The sequence below is a fragment of the Maylandia zebra genome, linkage group LG2 (assembly GCF_041146795.1).
Source record: "Maylandia zebra isolate NMK-2024a linkage group LG2, Mzebra_GT3a, whole genome shotgun sequence".
Lineage (NCBI taxonomy): Eukaryota > Metazoa > Chordata > Actinopteri > Cichliformes > Cichlidae > Maylandia > Maylandia zebra.
Genome location: NC_135168.1, coordinates 510575 through 535804, shown reverse-complemented (window position 1 = coordinate 535804; position 25230 = coordinate 510575). Strand labels below are relative to the sequence as shown.

The following is a 25230-nucleotide window of genomic DNA, read 5'->3' as shown; positions in this document are numbered from 1 at the left end:
TATCTACCTGTTAAAATTGGGAGGTGGGCAGCTGTACCAGAAGTGAGACTGAAAAAAACGACCGTCTTCTGGACGCCATTATAGGCCTCCAGGGCCCTATATGTATGTGAGGCATGATGGTGTATTGTGTATAAAAAAGTGCACACCAACCAGGACCCAAGGCCCAGCCAGAACATCAGTCTGGAGGCGGAGCTGCCCCAGAACCTCAGAAGTCCTCAAGCCCACCCCTGCAGCTAGGATACCAGGCCAGTAACCCATGTCCACCAGCACAGACCCTCCCCCAGCTCTGCTGTACGCAGCCGCCAGAAAAACACCACCCAAGAGGCACCAGAACCTCATCCAGGTCATGACCACGGCCCCTGGGTCGAGCCCTCCAAGAAACCGGTCTCGAGGGAATTCCCAGACACCCCAAGCCCGTACCCACCCCAACATCAACTACAATAATGAAGGCAGGACGAAACCACCCCCCACCCCAACTAGATGATGTGGCTGATCAAAGGAGCCCAGAGGAATTGATCTAATGTGGTGGCAGAGGCTGTATCAACACAGCCTTATCTCTCAGACGGTCTCTCTATTGTTTAAAATTAAGATTATTTTTATTTTTCCAGTTAATGAGGACAGTCTCCTTGGCAAGGCATAGGGTGGTGAGAACCATGTGGACTGTATTTATCTCTGTAGTGACATCATCTAAGTCGCCCACCAAGCACACTAAAGAAGAGGCTGGAATGTTACATTTCAGACACTTTGAGAAGTCTTCACATATCCAACACCAAAACCTCTGAACTGGTGGACAGAGCCAAAGAGCACGGATGTAACTGCCAGGTGTATTACCTTGAAAGTGTGAGAAGTTGTTGGAAGACAGAAAACCCATCTTGAAGGGGTTGAAAGGATATTAATTCATCTATTTTAAAGAGGTTACTGAGGCAGTTAAACAACTCCTTTGTGGCAAGGCCTCTGGGGTGGTTGAGGCTCGCCCCGAGTTCCTGAATCCTGTGGATGTTGTAAGGCTGTCCTGGTTGACACGCCTCTACAATGTTGCATGGAGATCAGGAGCGGTAGCACTGGACTGGCAGATCGGGGTGGTGGTTCCCATCTTTAGGAAGGGCGACCAGAGGGTGTGTTCCAACGACAGGGGGATCACACTCCTTAGCCTACCTGGGAAAGTGGGCGACCGTGGCTCAGGGGGTTGGGAATCGCATCTGTAACCGGAAGGTTGCGGGCCCTCTGTCCTGGTCGTTGTGTCCCTGGGCAAGACACTGTACCCTACTTGCCTACTTGTGTTGGCCAGAGGGGCCGATGGCGCGATATGGCAGCCTCGCTTCTGTCAGTCTGCCCCAGGGCAGCTGTGGCTACAACTGTAGCTTGCCTCCACCAGTGTATGAATGTGAGAGTGAATGAATAGTGGTATTGTAAAGCGCTTTGGGTGCCTTGAAAAGCGCTATATAAATCCAATCCATTATTAAGTCTATGCCAGGGTGCTGGAAAGGAGAGTCTGTCCGTTAGTCGAACCTCGGGTACAGGAGGTTTTCGTCCTGGTCGTGGAACATTGGATCAGCTCTTCATCCTCTCAAGGATACTTGAGGGTACATAAGAGTTTGCCCAACCAGTCTATATGTGTTTTGTGGACTTGGAGAAGGCATTTGACCGTGTCCCTCTAGGTGTCCTGTGGGAGGTGCATCAGGGGTATGGGGTGTTTGGCCCATTGCTACGGGCCATTCGATCCTTATACAACCGTTGAAGGAGCTTGATCCGCATAGCCGGCAATAAGTAGTATTCGTTCCTGGTGGGTGATGGACTCCGCCAGGGCTGCCCTTTGTCACCGATTCTGTTCATAATTTTTCTAGGCGCAGCCAAGTGGCGGAAGGCTTTCACTTGGGTGGTCTCAGAATCTCATGCTTTTCGCGGATGATGTGGTTCTGTTGGCTTCATCAGGTGATGGCCTCCAGCTCACCTTGGAATGGTTCGCAGCCGAGTGTGAAGCGGTGGGAATGAGAATCAGCACCTCCAAATCTGAGGCCATGGTCCTCAGCCGGAAAAGGGTGGAGTTCCCACTCCAGGTCAGAGATGAGTTCCTGCCCCAAGTGGAAGATTTTAAATATCTCCTGGTCTTGTTTACGAGAGACAGGAGAGGGAGCGGGAGGACACGCTGGAGAAATTATATCTCTGGCCTGGGAACACCTTGGTGGTCCCCGGAAGAAGATGGATGGATGGACGTCTTTTTCACAAGGCAATAAAAGTTTACATGGGCCATTAAACTCCACTGACCTGAGGGCTGTTAGGTTCGACACTGATACTTGTTTTCAGCAGCGCTAAAACTTTGTATCAATGCACATGAAAAACTTCACAATGCTGATATGCTCACTTTTCTTCGCTGGAGGTACCACAAACTCCTTTAAAGGCTTACAGACACAAACTCTCAAACATTTAAACATATACACACACACACGGGCAAAAACGTCAAAAACCTGAACCACCAAATCTACCTCGTAAAAAAACAGTTTTTGCCTCCTACTAACGTCAGAAACTCTTCCAAGAAGAGAGTGTAAAGGTACATTTTCATGCCTTAGTTTGAGTTGCATAGATATCATATTTTATTTGACTTTAATGTTTGACTGTCCTTGCGATTATTTATATATTTTTGCATTTAAGAAAATGTTTTCTTTAAAAAGAAAATATTATTATGGCACCTAAATACAATTAAATTATTTAGTTGTTTTGTTTGTTTTTTTCACCATCCTGACAAATTTATTTATCAAAATTTCTAAAATGGAAACCAATGAGCAGTTCATTTTGAGAGACTGGTGTTTTATATATTTAATATAATATTTAATGCTGTCAAACAATTAAGATTAATCACAGGTTGTTGTGGATTAATTTTGATTAATCGTGATTACATTCCATTCATTTTTAATCTACATTAATCACATTTTCTTTTGCATGAGCACAGAGACTCAAAAAAGGGAATATATATGCATTAATGTTCAAGATGTTTAATAAACATGTTAGCAAAAAACTCTCTGTAAACATTTATCCACATTAATGCGGCCCTGTTCAGCCAGTTACTAAGACAAACTAACTTGTTGACATTGTGCGAGAGGAGAGCTGAGCGCTTCTTATTTACAATTTTTCCTGCAACCAGTTGTGTCAGTCAGTTTGTCTGAGGTAGACCTACTGAGGCCCCGACGCTCTGTGAAGGTGGTTTGTTGCAATCTGGGCGACGCGTTAGCCAACAGAGATGGGCAGTAGCGTTACTGTAATCCGATTACTTTTTTCAAGTAACGAGTAAAGTAAGGGATGCTATTGCAAAAAAGGTAATTAGATTACTGTTACTTTCCCATAAGAACGCTGCGTTACTACGTTACTAAAACTGTGATTACGTCATTATCATGAGACACTCATGATAATGACGTAAGTGAGCGCGATGTTCGTGGCAACAGCTGTGTGCAGATCAACAATGGATAATATAACGAGTGTGGGAGAGAGTATGAGCGTGCAGCGTACTGACCTTACTTTGAGTTTGATTCGATAAAAAGTGACAAAAACATTAGTGTCCGCTGCTCACTGCGTGGGAAGAAAACTTCTTTTTACAGCGACAAAACCCAAAACGTCCGAGCAAGCACCGAGTGCGCTACCACAGACTGTGAAACTCACAGAGAAACTCGCGGATTCTTCCACTGACCGCGGCACACCTGCACCAGGGTAAACCTCCGCCTACCCAACTCCTGCTTTACAGGGGAAAATAGAGCAACAGGACCGCTGAGTCTGTGACTTTATTTATTTTCTGCTGTGTTTTACTTGCATCTATTTGAAAGACTGAGTGTAAACACAAAAAACTATTTTATTTTATGTGCTGGAATGTGCAGAAAATAGGTTTAAATGTTAAACTAATTTCTTCCAGTCAGAGAATGTTGCATATAATTTTTTTTTTGCTTGATGCATAAAGTTTAAAGTTTAAAACTAATAAAACAAGTTTTATAAAGAGACTTTTCCATTTGATTACATTTTATATGATGGATTAGGCAGAAAGTAGAATTGGGCTGAAAGATCTATCGCTTTATCACCTATTCAGGTTGTAAATCATATTTTAAAAAAGTAACTAAATAACTAATTACTTTTGAAAATAAGTAATCAGTAAAGTAACAGGATTACTTTTTTGGGGAAGTAATCAGTAATTAGTTACTGATTACTTTTTTCAAGTAACTTGACCAACACTGTTAGCCAAAGTGCTAGCAGCATTCCTGACTAACGTATGCTTTGCACTAATGTGATATTCTAACCTGGATGTGCTTCGGTGAAAAGAAAATTCCTTCCTGCACAATACTTTATGTCGGTCGACTGTTCCGTCTTATTTTTTTAATACTCAAATTTCCCATAAACTGGGGCCAATGTGCTGATTATCATCTTCCACACTGAGTTGATTGGTTCAGCTGCCCGTCACGACCAGATCAACTGCCCATTTGCGCGTGTGCGAAGGTAACTCTGCTTGGAAAAACTGCCCGAAATGCATTGACAGAAACATTTCAGGGATTTTGAGTCATTCTGCACTGTGGATGGGTCGATTGCCTTAAAAATGTTGATCAGATTATTAAGAATGATGGATTAATCTGCATTAACGAGTTAATTTTGACAGCCCTAATAATATTAAATAGAATTTAATATATTACTAAAATAATCTATAGCCACAGCCCTACTCAAGACTGCTTCATTACAAGAAACTTTTTGGAAGAAAAATTAAATAAAAAACCTTTGAGTGCTGTATGGAGCAGCTGTATGTTAGGAATGGTATTGGCATGGTTATGGCATTCCTAACAGTATTGAATTTGCTGCATTGTATTAACATATACAATGTTAATACAATTTATTATGTCACCAAAGTTTTCATCCTTCAGTTTAGATCATATGATAAAAACAGAGTTAAAGAAGATTCTAAGATACTGTAACAAGTAAGGGAGAGGAGGACTCATATTTGGTTTGTGAACAAAGGCTTTATGCAACTGTTTGTGAAATTGCAGACATAAGGTATGTGCTATGCTTGTGCGCCGCAGTTCCATCTGAAAGCTGTGTTTTTGCTGATGTGCAGGTATCACTCTCATGTCAGCCTTTTAATTTTTGAACCACCAGTTTTTGTACCGTAGTTAAAACAAGCACAACACAGTGTATTGATAGATCAAAGTTTGATAGTTTCATTTGAGTTCCCATTTTATTTATCTGCACAGGAAAAGAACATCCTCTGGTGGTATCAGAGGATATGTTCCCAGTGCAAACCTCTTGGAAACATAATGAAATTTGCCTGGACAGGAAACCAATCCTTACTGTACTGGGAATTCTCCCTTCAGCACTCCTGCTAATAAATTTTTACAGCAGATAATTCAAGTAACCAGTTCTGGATTGTCCCAAGTTATTAGTTATTAACCTGAATTAGCTCATCAAATAATACCTCAAATCCTTTAAATTAATTTGTAAGTTACAAAGCTTTATGAGTGTGGGCGCTGGTGGTGGGTACATGTAACACATTTTACATGCTGGTAATTAGCAAATAATGACAGAAGAGGGAGAAGAGCTAGATGAGTAGGAGTTGCCCCCCCACCCCCACCCACCAATAGACTAGCCACTCATTATTCTTGTTCAGTGGGGTGGAGAAAGCCTTTCTTGAGAACAGTTCCACCAAATACACACACACACAGAGACACACACACACATCATGGGGTGTTCCTGTGAAACATTTCAAGTTGATTTTTGTGGAAGAGGTAGTTTTAAGTGGAAATAAGGTTGTGAATTTCATAATGAATTGGCTCCACTGGGGAAAATGCCATCAGAAAGATAGATGGTGCACTCATTACAGAGGCCTGACCAAGGCCAATCAACAGTGATGGAAGGAGGAATTGTATTTTTGTTCAGTCATCTGAGTTTTCTTGACAAAAATGTAACCTAAGATGGTACTACACAAAATATCTTATTAAACTGGTAGGTCTACCAGTACCTACCAGTTATTGGCCGGTAGTTGGTTATGACCATTCCCCCAGGGGATTCTTGGTGATCAGGACTGTCTGGACTTCTGAAACTAATCAGTTCATCAATACCATGATGGCAGTGATCACTGAGATGCTTGGTTCCAAAAGGCACTGCCGCAAGGAGCAGAATCCTCCATGAAGAAAGAGACTAGAGGCCAAGATCAAGGCAGTGTGATCTTGATACCCAGGCTCGGGCCAGGGTGATGACTTGTCCTCCTCTCCATGATCCGTCATCCTGGCTCCCCGTTGTTGTAGTGTTTGTGTTGTACCTGTTCGATCTCCAGTTGTGATAGCTGTTGCTTCTCCCGAATGTTGCAACACTGAGCTACGAGTTGTTTCGTTGTCAGTCTGGATGTTGGGTATCAAAGATCCCACAGGCCCCACATCCTCTTCACGTAACCCCTTCTGGCAGAGTTACTTTTATCGTTACATTTATCAACACCTTACACGCATCTTTATAATCCGAGCAACGTCCGAGCTGGTATTGCTTCAGTTATCTCTCTCTTGGTCATATCTGAGGTAGGCTTGGTTAGCATGGGGGAGCCTTGCCTAGGGGTCCTTATTGGACCCCTAGGCAAGAGTTGAACCCCTGACCTGAAATCCCAAAGGCAGCTGGATGGCATAGTGGTAACACTGCTCATCTTTGATACTTCAGGTTCAGATCTCGACTCCCAAACAGGCTGTGCAAATCACAGCTGCGCCTCCCCTTATACCCCAAGCCTACCTCAGACATGTGTGACAGATATATAACTGAAGCCCCTTATATATTACGACATAACAAGGTACGCACCAGGTGTTGAGGAATCAGGACACACTAAAGAGAACTTGGCTACTGAAACAAGAAGGCATAAGTGGACAAGAGATGAGAATAGGTCACTGTTGGGATGCTACTATCTAAGCAACGTAATAATAATAAGTAATGTTGATTCCTGAACTTTTCTGTCAATAAGCGTTGCTGGTTTTGCTGCCGTTAGCTGTCATTAGTAAAACTGTCTTGGTGAACGAAAAGTCCAGGTCTACTTCGTCCAGATGGAGTCAAGAGCTGGTTCTTGTAAAGAATTCTTTGGAATTTACAACCCACAAATTACATGTTAGTACAGGGAACTTGCACCTTAGTCACTCCAAAACACAATCCCCAGAATTACAGGTTACGTACAGAGTTCTTGTTTCATTGTTTCTTGCAAAAACATGACTTGTTGCCCACACGTAGGTACAGGGTACTTGCGCCTTAGACACAGGTTGTGGTATAACGTGTTACCCAATCAGCTTCAGTTTGTGTGGTAAAATATTTGGGGTGGTCACGTGTAGGGCTGGGCGATATGGCCTAAAATTCATATCGCAATATAATTTGAAGCATGTGCGGTAACGATATATATCGTAATATATTCTTTTCTTCTGTATAACGTATTTTCCACACTATAAGGCACACTTAAAATCCTTTAATTTTCTCAAAAATCGAGTGTGCCTTATGTATGAATTCTGGTTGTGCTTACTGACCTCGAACCGATTTTGGCTGCAGAAATCTGTTAAAAAATGTTTTAGTACAACTTTGGTTGACGGATTGTCAGAGCATTACGGCTGCCATAGTGAGGAGCTTCACGGAGTATCTGGGTCCAAAACTCCGTCAGCTTCAGGTCCCAAAGTCAAACAAACACAGAGAGTTAAAAACGGTCTAAATTCTTTCATCTTTAATAAAATCATCAGCGTTGCTGCTTTACCAGGTGAAACTATGAAGTTTAACATCCAGGCATACATGAAAACAGAAGTTATTACATTTAACGGAGTTAGAAGTTAACAGGAAGTTAGCTCGTTTTCGACCAAAACAGGTGCAGCTTGATGACATCATCAACATGCGCTATCGCGATAGAGCGGTATAGTCAAACTCTCTATCATTGGCCAAATTCATATCGTTTCTATCGTATATCGTTTAAATTGCCCACCCCTAGTCACGTGGGTCATGTAGTCAAGCGAGGCTGCCATATCGCGCCATTGGCCCCTCTTTTAAAAATGCAGCTTAAACTGTGCTGTTATATCTCTATGGCACAGCCTATGTTGCTCACTCTCAGGACTATTGCAAGTTTCCATAATCTGATATTACTGTAAAAAATGGCCCATTCAAATGAAGAGAGTGATGATACAACTCTTCTATTCAACAGCACTGGATTCAATATGTCACATTGAATGTACGTGAACTTCATGCCAGAAAAAGAGGTTTAAAATGACTAATTGGTTAAGTGACTTATAGGCAGACATTGTCCTCCTACATACATACACTCACTTCTCCACAGTTCCCTCACACAAACTCAGCTACACCTCAAAACAAAGAGGCATAAGCTTATAAATGAACAGAAAAATAAACTTTACCAGTGCACAGATCCATTAGGTATATTCATAATAACAACTTTATCTGTTCAAAATCTGGATTTATGTACTTTATGTAGATTTATGTACCAGGAAACACTTGACCCCTGTTTCAATCCAGGGGGTCAGTGTTGACATTGTGGAGGACTATAAATACCTTGGAGTACACATTGACAATAAACTGGACTGGGCTAAAAACACCACAGCACTTTACAGGAAGGGCCAGAGTCGTCTCTATTTTTTGAGGCGACTGAGGTCCTTCAACATCTGCCAGAAAATGCTGAGGATTTTCTATGAGTCTGTGGTGGCCAGTGCGATCCTCTATGCTGTTGCATGCTGGGGGAGCAGGCTGAGGGTCGCAGATGCCAACAGACTCAATAAACTGATCCGTAAGGCCAGCAATGTTGTGGGGATGGAGCTGGACTCCCTCAAGGTGGTGTCGGAGAGGCGGATGCTGTCCAAGATAAAGACAATGTTGGATAACACCTCCCACCCACTCCATGACATGTTGGTCAGTCACAGGAGCTCGTTCAGTGAGAGACTGAGATTACCGAAAAGCACCACTGAACGACACAGGAAATCATTCCTGCCTGTGGCCATCTCCCTGTACAACGCATCCACTTAACACACTGTTTACGGCAACAGCTACACATGTTTCTTTTCCAAATATTTATTTATAAGTGACTTATGTATGTATGTATGTATATATATGTATATATTGTACTATTCTTAGTTAGCGTATTGTCTGTCTTGTCTTAATGTTGGTTTAAAATGGAGCACTGTAACAAAAAATAATTTCCCCCAGGGATCAATAAAGTATTCTGATTCTGATTCTGATTCTGATTGCTATGGACCAAATGTTGATGACCCCTCTTTTTTTCATACCGTCTTCACTTCACTTTCGACTGATTCTGACACAAAGCTTACAATAGGAGATTTCACCCTAGTATTTAATTTGAAAAATGACAGGCGCAGTGCAGCAGTGAGTCAAATGAACTGGCAGCCTACAGACAATCTTAAAAAATACATGAATGATTTTGGTCTTTGCAATCCTTGGCGTTCACATCATCCCACTCTCAGGAATTGCACCTTCTTTTCACCAGTACACCACTCACATTCTCACTTGGACTACTAAAAAGTGCTCCATTATGATGGACATTACAGGCACAGATTCATCCTATCACTATCACGCACCAGTGGCTAAGTCTCTGACTCAAAAGAGGAGAGAAAAAAGAAAGGACTCACACCACCAGCAGGAATTGTTGATTTAATCCATCACTACTGAAAGAACAAGATTTCATCAATTATTTCAAAGAGCAGTCGGCAACATACTTAAGAAATAAATACCTGCTAGGAATACCATCATGTGTTTTTTGGAAAACAGGAAAGGTTCTTATATAGTAAAATAATATCTTGCAGTTCACATGAGGAAAATAAAGAGAAGCAAAAAACATTTGTGTTAAAATCGAAAAATATATATACTAGACCTGCCTATGCAGTCGGACCACAAGAACACATAAATATAACAGGTTGTGTTCATCATTTAGTTTTGGTGCCTGCGCACTCAAAAGCACATCCATCATTTCGAGTCTCTGGGAGCTTGAGAAAATGGAAGTGATGTAATACATCATGGCAAAGCGTGTAATAGACATGCCAGTCCACTGTTTGCATGCCACACTTTGCCTCTCCAAGGCCTGAAATGGGAACGTATGCTTAAGTTGCAGTACCAGCAGGGGGAGATGATATATTTAAAGCCAAGAGGTCGCTGGTGTTTGTATTCGGGTCCTTCTATACCAGAAATGACTAATTTAGGAGGCTAATATGTATTTACATATAGATGTGTTAGTAATGTTAAAGTCTTCCTTATGATTATTGGGTTGAAATAAATATCTTATTTTGCTGGTATTGCAGTTTATTGCACAGTACACCAGTCACATTTTCATGCCCTGGATCCACGTTTCCCTAACCCTGCAGCGGGGTGTGGGGAATAGTTACTAAGCCAGTGGTTATTCTGACCTCCCCACACTCGTGATGGGATTCCCGGCTCTTTTTAGAGAACTGGCTCTTCAGGTTGTTTTGTTGCTTTAATCAATTTATTATTAACAACAATATAAAATTATGCACAAAAGGAATTAATAATGTAAAAAAAGTGGTTTTAATTATATATGTTTATATATAAATATATTAGGGGTGCAACGATACTCGTATCGATATTGAACCATTCGATACAGTGCTTTCAGTTCGGTACGCATATGTATCAAACAATACAAAAAATTTTATTTATTTTATCAACTTTCCTTCTGACGATGCTGTCTGTGTTGGGCACTCAGTGGATCTGCACTCGACAGTGCAGCCTAGGCAGTCGAACGCAGATTCACTGAGCGCAGGGCAAGCTAGCAGACAGAAGCTAAGCTCTCGTTGCAACATGGCAAATTGAACCTCCCCCACCCTCATTCAGATCTGGCCTTTGGAACTATTTTGGTTTTCATGTGACGTATGACCCTGAAGGTAAGCGAGTCATGGACAAAAGTAAAACAGTATGTTGGATGTGCCACGCAATGCTCAATTACATTGGTGGGAACTAGTGCGTTAGCGCAGTTAGCTTGTTAACGTGTTGACACCGTCTAGGCCCACGCACGGGGCAATCCGCAGTAGCTCGTTAACGGAAATTTGCCGTGTTGTGGCGTTAACGTCATTTCAGATTAACGCTGACAGCACTAGTGGGAACACAACGAATATGACTGCACATTTACTCCGACATCATCCTAGTGCAAAGACAAGTGGAAGCAGACAAAAACAACCAGCACGCATGCTACAAACTTTACCCGAGTCGTTTAGACAGCCGTTAGCACATGCAGTGTTGCCAACTCCTCAGTAAGGAAAATCGCTATTGGCTGTCCTAAAAGTTGCTAGAAGTCGCTAAATGACGTTTTTGCATAATTGGTCATGCTAATCTAATTGTAACCTGTGTTGTTGGAGAGAGAAATAACATCGTGGAAGAGACATAAAGTGAGTAAAAAACGTCCTAAATGCAGTTAGAGTTTATTTAGAACTACAAATTAAATTTCTTTTAGCAATTATTGTTTTTTTTAATGTCACAATTCCAACCCTGGTCCTTTACCCGGGCTTGGACCGGCAAAAGTGACCCGAAATAGACACTCTGGTGGAGTTACTTTGTGCGTGTGTTTATAAGTAGTTTTAAACTTTGTGGTCCACAAAACAGCATAAGAGTAAAAGAGTAAAAGAAGAACTGACTGCGTTACAGCACCCGCTGCTTGTTGAGAGTAAAAGCGATACGCGCTTTCACGTCTTTTTTTAGCGACTTTTTTTAGAAAAAAAGTCTGAGTTTGAGTTAAAATATATATTTATAATTTTAATAAATGACAAATTAAAAAAGCATGAACATTTTTTTGTATCAAAAAATATCGAACCGTGACACCAAAGCATCGAACCGAACCGTGAATTTTGTGTATCGTTGCACCCCTAAAATATATGTGGTGGCCCCTAGAGACAAAGCACGTACAAACTCCAAAACACATTTCTAGCGTTAACTGAACTTCCAAAACAGAGCTACCTAGATCACTTAAATTACACAATTGAAAGCATGTGTGTATTGTTTGTGTATTTATACACAAGCACTCATTTATATTCAAATAATTCAAAAAAATGTTCATTAACCTGTTACTACCACACACCAAATCCGGTCGTTTTTAATTCCTGGCTTGTGTAGCCGCTAGGTAACAGAAGCTCAACACTGCCTCCTAGCATCCTGGAGCACTTCTGTTGTGTTTTGTACGTGTTTTATCTCTAGTGGCCACCGTAAATATACTTTTATTTATTCACTCCACATATGTCCACAAAAAGCTGATCAGCTGATCATTGATCAGTTTCATGATTGAAGTAGCAGCAGGAGAGAGAGAGACGCAGTCGCTCCACATATCGGTTGTTAAGCTTAACGTGGGAAAGCTTTACAAACATTCAGAGATGAACTTACACACTTGCTTTACTTCTCTCTGGGATCACTTCCTCGGAGATGAAATGCTGGTTTGGTAGCGAGGCTACAAATACACACAGCTGCTCCACACTGCTCCGACGTGCTACGGTTATGAGCCGAGTTACGCAGTGTCGCAAGTTTTTGAGGTGCTTTTCTGATTTTTAATGGATGGAGATTACATTTTTTATTTCTCTCTGATATCTGATCCAGTGATTTATGTCAGTATCGGACCGATACATAATATCGGATCGGTCCATTTCTAATTAATAATAATGAAAATGAATAAATAATCAGATAAAAGAAAAAGGAAAGCACAAATAAGAGAAGCCTGTAGAGCAGTTATGAATCTTGTCCTGAAAACGGGTGTATGTTTGACACAACGGTGCATTCAGATCAGAATTCTGATTGAAAAAGCTGCCGGACAAAGCAGAGTAAAAAACACCATTAAAAATGCAAAAACAAAGAAACTGTCTTTGAAGTGAGTGCTGGCTACACAGTACCAGACTTTACTGTTTTGTACAGCAAATGTTTTCTTTTTAAATAAATAAAGTACATAAAAGCCTCCAAATTAAAGAATTTCCAAATATGCGATCTGTAAAGTATTATACATAATATAGTGTAGATGCTCATCCACATGAGTTAAAATGAAACGTGCACACACATGCACACTCACATTCAGTGTGCACTCATATGAAATCCCTCTCTCATGTTAACAAAGTCTCGGCATCCCACCGATAGCCCTAACAGGATTTGAAAATGGGTTTGCTCGTGGTAATGAAATGCGTATAGTGGCAGCTTGTGTTGCCCAGGGCAGCTTCAAACATGTCAACAAGGATGTGTTTTGAGTAGTTTCTCTCTCTCTAAGCAGGTTAGGACCACTGCTCTCACACCATTACTTCTGCTGTATTGGGCTGCCAGGAAAGCTTCGCACATGTGCTTCTTACCCCAAACACATCTCATAAACGCTTTTGTCTTACCAAGACCAGGGATGGTCGATTTCAGAAATCCTCTTGTTGACTCTCCATATAAATTACATTCATTAAAAATATGTGACATGTTCTATTTCTGATTGTAACGTTGACACATCCACTGTCAAACTCAATTTTTAATTTTTCCACTTTCAATTGCAATTTCACATTTACAAATTTTGTGTTTTGGCAACATCATAAACTTTTCATGAAATGATGTGTTTCAAACAAAAAAACTGCATCAAAAATATAATCTATAATGAAAAACACAGATTTTATAACTTTTCACAAAGCCTGTGATGAAGCAGCGGATCTTTGGGCTTTCATGATCAAAAACCAAACCGTTATAAATGGTTTATAAATTTAGTGTAGCAACGTGAGGCCTGAAGTCTTACTCACTCTAATCCAAATATAAATGAAAGTGATGTATTTCCTTGAAATTTTATTAAAAACCAAAAACCATTAGGTGTTGACTTTAAACTCTTAGTGCTGCCCAGTGGGACACAAACTTCTATGTCAGAGGGACGGTAATGTCACAAACCTACTATTACCATTTTTTAAATTCACTTTCAAAATAAAAACATGTAACTGTACATATGTGGTGTGCGTTGGGTCATTGTTCATTTACAGTGCGAAGCAACATCATTCAGTTTTGCAGCATTTGGTTGAACCTGAGCAGAGAGTGCAACCCTGAGCACCTCAGAATTCACCTCTGTGGTAGTTTTAGCTTAAATCCACGGTGGTGGTGTAAGAGGTTTGTCATGGTTCTGGATCATGTGACCCAGCTCTTTGAGTTTATTCGTTTTTGAGATCCTCAGTTGTTTGAGTTTCCTCTTGTGTACTGTTGGGTTTAGTCCTTTCTCGTGTCTGTTAGGTCCCTCGCTCTCCCTCTGTGTCTCGTCTCCCTTAAACGTTTCCATGTTTGCCTCTTTGTGTCTCCTCCCTTTCTCAGTCTGTCTTGTTCCCATGTGCATCAGGCCACATGTTCTACTCTGCGTCTCGGTGTATTTCCTGTGTTATTTTCACAGCCTCTCGTCCTGTGTTCAGTGTGTTTAGTTTTGCTTCCTCTGTGTTGTTAGGTGTATTCATCCCAGCTGTGTTCCTCTTGTGTGTATTTGTTGTGTTTGTCCTTTGTCAGGTCGTCTGTTCATCTTGTATCATGTTCCAGGTTTTATGTTCTTATTCCCGAGTATTTAGTGTTTTAGTTCTCCTATTTTAGTTCTAGTTACTTTTGCAAACTAACAAAGGTGTCGCCCTGCTTTGTTTTCCAGTGAAGGACTCACTCTTGGTTAAAGTTAAATTCTGTTTCCATGCAGCTGCTTCTGGGTCCACGCTACAACCTCACACAGTCTGCAGCCGCACACTATGACAGAGTGAGTGTCTGTGAGGAAAGGCACCGAACAGTAAGATTGAAAGAGGCCTAACATGTTAATAAAGCTCAGTTTAAAAGTCAGCTGTTGTTACTGAAAGCTCCACTCATTTGATGCTCATAGGAAACTAGAGCTGTCTCTGTGGTACCTTTTTAGTACTTGGTAAAAGGTACCAAGGTGTGTGTGTGTTTGTGTGTGTGCGTGCGTGCGTGCGTGTGCCTGTGTGTCTCTGTGTGTGCGTGCGTGTGTGCGTGTGCGTGCGTGTGTGTGTGAACTGATAAAAGTGGAGCAAAAAGACGGAGAAATAGAAAAGTTGTTGATATCACGAACCAGCAGATGAAGTCATGTTTGATGTGACTGATGAAGAATGAAGTTCACATGTTGATGAGTTAAAAAGACGAGAGAAGTTAAAAGGTAAAAGTCAAAAGGAGAGAAGGAGAATTCTCTGTTATCAGAGAATCAGAAATGAAAAATATTTGTGAAGTACATTAAATGATAGATGGAAACAATGTACTTGTAACTGAAATGATGTTGAATAAATGTGACCATTGTAAAGAAGTAACTTTTGCTACAGAGATAATTCGATTTATTCCATTTGTAACACTTCTAACACTCGTATATGAGTGTTAACATTCATTGTTTGAGGTTCTTTGTGAATGCAGAAAGCATCTTTATAAGCTCGGTGAAGCAGACATGGATCGGTAGCAGTGAGGAGGGAGTTTGGAATCTTCATCCTAATCTTTATGCCTCTTTGGTGTCTGACCAGGGCCTCTTCACAACTCCATCTCATCGCACCACTGTGCAATATGTGCAATAACCTAAACTGTAAATACATAACACTATTTATTTACATATTTACTTCTTCTCTTTTTTCCAGGTTTGTGTATTTGTACATTTTATATATTTGTTTTTCTTTTTTCTAAATACTGTTCATATGTATATAGTGCTGCAGAAACTGTGCCCCCCCTTTCCCACACGTTTGCACAGAGCTGGAGATGCTCTGTATCTCATTGTACATCTGTATAGTGACAATAGAGGCAGTCTATTCTATTCTATTGTATAAATCAGATTAGTTGAAAAAGAACAGAGGAAGTGAAAACATTCTCAGAAACACAGAACACCAGTGTCACTGCCACTCCACTCACTGTCTGCCAGATTCCATTGAAATGCATCAAACCTCCGTCCCTTTAATTAGCTGGAAACTTTCCACCAAATACGTGTCACAGAAATCACAGGAATGTTTATCTGTTTGTTAATTCCCTGCAGGCAGAGCAACATAGGCAGCAGGAGAGAGGGATGGAAACGAGGTAAGCAGCCAAGCATTCACTTTTCACTTTTCCACACAGTGTGCACGTCTGTCAGTGACAAAATGGGAGTGAGATCCCATCCAGCGCCCCCACCCTGCTGCTCTTGGGGGAAAAGGGCTGTCACAAACAAAGCATGAAGGTGTGAGGGCTGGGGCTGGCATCCTGAGGGTGATTAGTACTGTAGAAAAATGGGCTGGAGGCATAGACTGTGTGTGTGTGTCTAAATGTGCAGTTGTGTGTGTGTTGGTGTCATGGGAGCTTAGCTCGTTAAGAAGAATTGAATTGAAAGCGGCGAAGCAGCAGACATGACTTAAGAGTTACAAATCGCTACAGCACACTCCAGTCAACCTGACGTCTGCTGCTCCCTGCTGCATACACAGACAACCACCTAATTAGACTATATGCAGCACTAGATTTGTGCTTAATAACATGTGCGTTTTTTTACACTGTAAAATGTAAAGTGTGTGTTCGTGCAGTCACATGAACACTTCTTTCACATCACAGTGATTTACTGGGCATCTTTGTTAATGTCTTGACTTTTCTTTGCATTTCCCTGGGTGTGTGTGTGTGTGTGTGTGTGTGTGTGTGTGTGTGTGTGTGTGTGTGAGTGCGTGTGTGTGTGTGTGTGTGAGTGCGTGTGTGTGTGTGTGTGTGTGTGTGTGTGTGTGTGTGTGTGTGTGTGTGTGTGTGAGTGCGTCTATGTGGTATGGATTGACATTTGACCTGCGCTGTACCTGGGCTCCGGGGACATTTCGACTTTTTGCTGTGTATTCATGTGTCCCCCTAAAACATGACTTGTAAATGCATTTTTAAGTGTCTAAATAATAATTTTTTCTACTTCTTATGAGGTCATTATTTATCTTTTGACCTGTATTTGCTTAAACTGTAGTGTAAATTCATTTATTAAACTATAATTAAAAGATTTTCTGATTTTCTTAAAAGTCCACCTATACCCCTCACCTGATTTTTGTGTATTCCAGTGTATTGCACAGCGACGTTTCGAGTTAGAGTGGATGTGTGTAGGTACTGCAATTTAATACACATTTTCAATACACACGGCCGGAAGTCATTGTGATTGGTAGGCTATATATATAGGCGGTACCTACAGGAAACGGCGCCACAACTTTCGCGCGCGTGCCCTTTAACAAGTGTATGTCGACGGCAATACGAAGACGGATTAAAAACACAAAGGTAAGCCTTTTTTAATGTAAAATGCACCATGACTTTAATACTATATGAAATTATAGGTGCACAGGCCTATATTAAACTGGTTTAATTTATGCTTTATGGACTGTTAGTGAGTCTTTGAAGAAGTAAAACGGCCCCAGCGTTTGTCATTGAGTAAATAAAATAGGGCTGACGACTAACCGCGTCAACGCGATAAAGCGGGCTAACCCGTGTTAGGATTTACTCGGTGGCAGTTTGTCCAATGTCTGTCCATTCTGCTGACAGCCCTAAAATAAAAGCAAGGGTATAAGTGTATTTAGTCGTGTATTTATTTATATGCCTGAAGAAAAAACTTCTTACAGTTTTGATGCCTAAGCTTTCTCAGTACTTGTATCACTCTCTGCAGTCGCCATTACAGAAATGTCACATGTCGCCATTTTGAGTACTAGGCCTTTAACATTTTAAAAGAAGGCATAAATTAGCACTATGAATAAGTCAGCTGTGTTTATGCTGTAAACTACACTACTGCTAGTTCTGCTACTACTGATGATGATGACAATGATGACGATAATCGTAATACTTTATATGCTTTGGTAATACAGCCAATCAAAACGTACAGGAGAACACGCGAAGGAGACGCATTCCTCCACGGGAGGATGCAGTCTGTCATGTTTCTGCTGGAAGGGACAAACTGGGACTTGATATCCACTACATAAATGCCTTCAAAGGTAAGTTGGTCTTTAGTTTGGATTAGATTTGGAGTTTGTCACTTTGTCTTTTGTCACTCACTTGGTATGCCTCTGCAATTCAGGTCGGGGCATTTTCACGACTGTTCCATTCCAAAAAGGAGACTTTCTTTTGGAATACAGAGGTAAACTCATAACAAAAGAAGAATGTGAGCGGAGACACAGAGTTTATCATGACAGCCTGAAGGTGTTCATGTTTGAATTCAAGTTTGATGGAAAACTCTGGTGGTGCGTATTATATCAGTGTAGTTTGATTAAGATTAAATTACACATTGCTTTTGATTTATGAAAAAAAAGCTTCCTAACTAGTTAAGCTAATACTTTTTTGCCTAACCCCACAGTGTGGATGCATCTCAAGAAGATGGGTCATTAGGCAGACTTGTCAACGACAACCACATCAGTCCAAGTGCTAAGATGAAAATATTAAATATCAATGGAAAGCCCCATCTATGCTTATTTGCAAGCAGAGACATAAGTCCAGGTGAAGAAATAGACTATAATTATGGTGACTCGGATTGGCTCTGGAGATGCAAGGTATTTCTACAACTGTACTTTTTGGAACTGATAAATTGCATACCCTAAGCCATTTTTACATTTGTACCTACTCAAATTGGCTTAACGTGACTTAGGGCATCTAGTTTTTCACTGAAATTGAGTATCACCTACTGTGCCTGGGGTAACTATAGCAATGCAGCCGAGCATCCAGTGATATAAATGCCACAGCAAGCATGGACGTCAAGGTGACAAAATGCCTGCTGCTCAGTCTATACTTTAGTGTTCAATTCAGGGATCACGCTGTTAATTTTGGTCGCTATTTCAAACATTTCAGAGTTTCAAAAATGATGGCTTGGATTTTCACGAAGGAGGCGCACTCATAACTTATCGAGTGACACCATTGACCAGCCACCTGGTGGCATTCAGTCTATGTCAAATTTTCTGATCACTTTGGATCACTTGGAACCTTGGTGCAGTAGTTACTGAAAAACTACATGGTACTATAACCTACTGGAAAAACAGGGGTAGGTACTAATGGAAAACAGGCAATTGTGATGGCTGCCACATCAAAGCCCTCTAAAAGCACTAAAAAAATATCAGCAGGTATGCAGAAATAAAAAATGGCTTTCGGTTTCTAAATTTTAACAGTGATTGATGTTTAATGTGATTCTACACAGCAAAATCTCCAGTGTTAAATTAACACTGGAGAGTCTATATGGGTCCACACCTCTGAGTGTTAAATACAACACTGTTGAGTGTTAAATTAACACTTTTGACAGTGTTATATGTTTAAAAGTAACCTAGTCAGTTTTGAAGATTAACGATGGCTAACACTGAGCAGTGCTGATTTTCTAACACTGGAAAATAACTCAAAATGTTAGAAATATTCCAGTGTTAGAAAATCAGCACTGCTCAGTGTTAGTCTTTGTTAATCTTCAAAACTGACTAGGTTACTTTTAAACATATAACACTGTCAAAAGTGTTAATTCAACACTCAACAGTGTTGTGTGGACCCATATAGACACTCTCTAGTGTTAATTTAACACTGGAGATTTTGCTGTGTAGCCTCTTTAGTTAGATTCATTTTAAATTTTGTCCCTCGAAGATAAATGGGCCCTAGTGACAGTTCGTTGCTGCTACAGGTGATTGTTTTACTCCTTTAGCAATGGCTTAAAAAATAAAGAAATCACACTGACTATTTGTCTCTTAATCATAGGGCCTTAAATTCTCTATACATGACAGTGAATATTTTAAAGACAATAGCTTGAAACTTATCTTTCTCATACAGTTTATTTAATGTTTCAAAAGCCTCTTCAAAAATGCACTGTATATTCATTTTCTATCTGTTACACACGAAGACGGAGACCAGCCAGATTCAGAAGACTGTGAGCTGCCTAAAGCCGCAACCAAACAGCTTTCCAAACAATGATCTGGACCTGAAACATCCAGAGCCTGAAAGGGTAAATATAATCCAGTGTACCACTTAATGAACTAATAATTTAATCTATCATCATTCTTTATGGATGCTGTGTGTGTGTGTGTTTGGCAGTCACCTGGGTGTGATGTGATTTACATGGACCGTGGCTTGTAGGTCCTTTTCATTGTTTCAAAGTGCAAGTCTGGATAACATCAGTGTGTGTGTGTGTGTGTGTGTGTGTTAACCACCCAAATGTGACTTAGGAGGACCACACTGTTATTGGGGGACTCCGTCAAAGTTTGCTTCATGGTGACATCACTCTGGTTTTAGGAGGGGTCTTCTCGTATGTCTTGACAGTTTGACCTACAGCATGCAGAACTGACTGCATGTGCTTTGTTTCTATGTTGAAATTTTTTGAAACTCAGGCTTGAACATTAAGATAGATAGTACTATACAACTTCTTAACTTGTTTTAGGCACTTTTTACTGCTTTAGTGCATGGGCTCTCTCTGGCTGTGTACTCTGGCTTCTTCCCACAGTCCAAAGATGTAGCTTATGGGGTTAGGTTAACTGGTGATTCAAAACTGCCCTTTGGTGTGAATGCAAATGCTTGTCCTTCCATGTTAGACTGGTGATCTGTCCAGGTTGTACTGCCCTATGGTAGCTGGTATAGGCCCCAAAACTGCTACCCCACAATCCTGATAAGGATAAGTGGAAGAGGGTGGATGATTGCAAAGGAATCAGTTGTTAACTATTGTAGCCAGTATTTTTTTCAGAAGAAAACATTTCTTGAGTGGAAAGCCCCCCCCCCACACACACGCATGCAAATTAAAAACAGAAGCACAGGCCTGCCCAGTACAGTTGCAAGAAGAGCACTTGGTCTAATCTTTGTGCCATCTTTTCTTTGTTGCAGGATCTTGATGAAGAAATGCCTCAGCAAGGCTCAGAAGCCATGCATTCTTCTTCAGTGCAAGATTTTGAAGAGGTAACATTGACCTAGGACAGATTTTAATGAATGTTTCTCATGCACGATGTGTACCTTACGCTATTTGCCGATAGTGAAATGGTCTATTCATCCTCTTGAGTGATGCATTTTTAGTAACTGTCAGATTACTGTTCTTTTGTCTTCATTCTCTATCTGTTACACACGAAGACTGAGACCAGCCAGATTCAGAAGACTGTGAGCTGCCTAAAGCCGCAACCAAACAGCTTTCCAAACAATGATCTGGACCTGAAACATCCAGAGCCTGAAAGGGTAAATATAATCCAGTGTACCACTTAATGAACTAATAATTTAATCTATCATCATTCTTTATGGATGCTGTGTGTGTGTGTGTTTGGCAGTCACCTGGGTGTGATGTGATTTACATGGACGAAGTTTATTAGTTGATATCTGCAACTGAATTGAAAACACACCTTTCCAACTGTCCAAAACAAATAAATGTTGCAATATTTTGCTAACAGTGTCACAATCATCGTCTGGTGTGCACAACAATATCATCTTTGGACAAGTGCATTCAGTGTGTGGGACCGGTTTCCTCCCTCAAGTGGCTTGGCTATAAGTGCAAAGGTGAGACATTTAGTGAATAGGTACAGTGTATAGTAAAAAGCATTAATAGAGTTCAACAAGTTAAGACTAGCTGAAATGAACACTGCTCCTTTTAATTAATGGGTGGTCACGTCTAATTAAAGAAATGCAGTATTACCTCATTGGTGCAGGACCTTGTAAAAATGGTATACTTGGGATTGTCCTCAATTCCCCATTCCATAACGTAAACTGCTCAAAATAATAAAGGGAACACTTAAACAATGCGATGTTACTCCAAGTCAGTCACACTTCTGTTATATCAAACTGTTCACTTAGGAAGTAACACTGACAACCAGTTTCACATGCTGTTTTGCAAATAGAGTAGACAACAAGTGGAAATTATAGTCAATTCACCATAATAAAGGACTGGTTCTGCAGGTGGTGACCACAGACCACTTCTCAGCACCTATGCTTTCTGGCTGATGTTATGGTCACTTTTGAATGCTGGCGGTGATTTCATTTTAGTGGTAGCATGAGACAGTCTACAACCCACACAAGGGGCTCAGGTAGTGCAGCTCATCTAGCGTAGCACATCAATGTGAGCTGTGGCAAGAAGGTTTGCTGTGTCTGTTAGTGTAGTGTCCAGAGCATGGAGGTGCTACCTGGATGTGGAGTAGGCCATAGGAGGGCAACAACCCAGCAGCAGGCCTTAAATAGTAAAACTATGTACTATAATTTCCAGTATTTGCTCTGTTTTTTGTCATATCTCGTTGTTAATGTGAGGTTTTTGGGGGGGTTGTATGTGTTTGGTTTTTTTGGGTTTTTTTCCCCCACAATTTCTCAGATGAAATTGCATTAAGTGATGCTGAAACAAAGGACAGTGAGAGTGAATCAGATGATGATGACACATCACTCACAATGTCGGCGTGTGGCACCAGTGAGCCTGTACATGCAGTAGCTGATTCCACAAACACAGCGCAGCCCCAAGACACTGTAGATTGTGGTTTCTGTGGATAAAATGTTTGTTACAAATATTAAAACTTAATCAAATTGTGTAATCAGCAGATGAAGGACTACTCACAATGCCTGCAGCAAGTGAGACTGCTGCTCCCTCTGAAGGTAAGGGGTGCAGTTGGTTCTCTAAGCTTATTATTGTTTCATCACTTTGCAACATATGGCAAACTGCAGAGTGGTGGCAAAAAGTCACTTGGATGAGTGACAAAATGTTTCTCCCACTGAAAACGCTACGTCCAGATTAACAGAATCAACGTTTTGGGATTTACTTACCTGGATGATTGAGCATGCATCAAGAGACTTTTATTCAACTTTTTATTCAGTCTTTTATTCACAGCGGAACACTAAATGTTGTCTCATTTTAGAAATTTGATAAATTTTCAAAGAGAATTTTAGCTCGTTTTGATATTGATGGTAGCAACACATTTCAGAAGTTAGTACAGGGTAGCATCCATTCTTTTAACCACCAAATGTTTTTTGTTTTTTTTGTTTGGTTTTTTGTTTGTTTTAACTACTACTACTTTATATATCTTCCAGAGAAAAATGCTGCTCAATCCCACAATTCCCGAAGAGCTCCCAAAAACATGTGGTCCAAGGCTGAGGTTGCTGCAGTGATGAGGCATTTTAAAGACCACATAAACGAAGGGAAACTAGCCACCAAAAATGAATGCAGTCATTGCAAATTGGTAGAAGATCCGGTGTTGGCAGGAAGAACAGTTCAAAACATACGAGATTTTGTAAGAAACAGAGGATTAACTGCAAAAAGGCAGGAAAAAAATGAACTAAAATAACTGTTTAGAGAGCTGTGGTTTTACATCTTGGTCAGATTGCCAATTGTTGTTAACACTGATGTTCTGTTTAAAGAAAAAAAAGTTCTTGTTAAATACAGAAGTAGTTTGTATTTCATAATTTTTACATTTAATTTATTTAGGGTTTTTTTTGACAGGTTATATTTAAAATAAAAAATTATAAATGCATATTTTCTCCCCTTAATATTTACCTTTAAACTATTAAAATTCATTTTAAATGTTTTTAATTTTTCTGTTTTCTATATTTTTATATTTCTGTGGGAAGCGTGGGCATTTTTGTCCATAGATTTCTTTTTTTATTTATGGTTAAAATTAATGTTCAGATCCAAGAACACTAATAAAATGATGTTCCAGTAATCCTGTGTCCTGTCAGATGTGTATTCATGGTAATGATGAGCTATTTACATATTACATCATTGTCCCTTTAAAGACCCAATATTGTTTTTTTTGGACCTCATAAAACACATTGTTGTCAAGTGGACAATGTCTCCAGAAAACACAATAGAGTCTGGTTGATGTGTATCAGTGTATCTAGACTTCTATAGGGAGTGTATGAGGTCTGAAGTGACCCAAATTTTTTTCAGATTTTTTCGAACACTTTAACCTCGCTCCCTTGGCTCTAAGTCCTTTCAAAAGGGTAGTCCACTTAAACCACCACCGGGCGGATTGACGTAGTATAGTCCCGCCATACCACATAGACCCGTGTGTGTGTGTGTGTTACTGCTTGGTTTATTTTGATAGTCCCTCGTCTTTTCTGCGTGTTTTGCTTCCCCTTTTTTGTCAGTAATATTCTGTTCACCTGTGCTCCCTGGTGTGAGTCCACGGCGCCCTACATTACGAAGAAGCTACAACAAAGGTGGAGCTTAAACATATACATACTGCTCAGTCTGTGGCTTTCCGTCCAACTCGGGGACCACGGTTGTTTGTGTAGGTGTGAAGTGAGGGTGAGCAGATAGGAGCTGTGAGCTAGTGTTTCAGATCTGCAGTAGAAGGTGTTAAGGTCATCAACAAGCTGGGGGGGGGGGGCGCTCCAGGCCTCTCCAAATTGGACTTTCTCCCTGCAAAGGTACTCTCATTCGTGTTCTGGTTTTGTTGTTTAAGTTCTAGTTTTTCCCAGTTTAGAGTATTTTCAGTTCTGTTTCTCGCCACACCTGCTTTGTGTTGTGCTCCACCCCTTTGGTTATTAAAGCTCGCTCACAACTACGCAGTCTGCATCTTGGGTCCGTTTATATTCCACACGGCCTGCCTCGGCACCCTGTGACAGATAGATAGATAGAAGATAATCTTTTTGACTATACTGAAATAAAATAAACTAAGAATAAGTACAATAGTATTGTATTTGAATAAAAATAGAATAAGATACAAATCAGCGTGATACAATAGTTCACATGCAGAGTCCAGCTCTTTAAATGTTAATCCTAGTGACCTCTAATCTCCAATTAGTGTCAGAGTCATTTTTTTATTTGTTTAATTTATCTCTTTTAACAACTTTCAAAACCATGAAAAACAAGAAAAAGTGAAGCGTCTCAGTTGGACGTCTTTATTCAGAATGATAATATTTGCATATAAGAAATTAACTTAAAGTTTCATAAACATTGTCTGCTAAACATTGCTATGTGAAAGTTAGCATCCTATTTCTAACATTCAGTATCTGAGGCATTTTGTGTCTTTGCAATAAATGTTCAAATCTGTTTGCGTACTTCATGTGCAGCACGATTCACCTCCCCAATTTGCTGTGTTTGCAGCTTTGCCTGTCCTTCACCATACAGGTCATCATTTTCTATATTGCTTCCACTCACTGTAATAGAGTCATGAGTTTAAAAAACGTTACCAAGTTTTGTCTGTGAAGGTTCTCAGTCATCCAGGTCGTAGTCAAAGGAGCTTGCAAAGAAAAGCGTCTGGACTTTTTCAAGTTGCTTGAAGACGTTTCACCTCTCATCCGAGAAGCTTCTTCAGTTCAAAGGTCAAATGGCCGAGAGTCCCAGATTTAAACCCAGTGGGAGTGACCCCCACAGAGGGTTACAAAGTTTTCATTTAAAAGCTG

General features: G+C 40.5%; 1 protein-coding gene across 1 annotated transcript; it reads left to right on the top strand.

Moving 5' to 3' along the window:
- The first annotated feature begins 256 nt into the window (after nt 1-256).
- LOC112436306 (uncharacterized) lies at nt 257-23543 on the top strand. Its single transcript, XM_076876128.1, has 10 exons — nt 257-449; nt 1051-1185; nt 17781-17906; nt 17990-18152; nt 18266-18458; nt 20989-21090; nt 21300-21405; nt 22208-22366; nt 22429-22482; nt 22915-23543. Exons 1-10 carry the CDS (start codon nt 257-259, stop codon nt 23166-23168), a joined length of 1485 nt encoding a protein of 494 aa, XP_076732243.1. The 3' UTR covers nt 23169-23543.
- The last annotated feature ends 1687 nt before the right edge of the window (nt 23544-25230 follow it).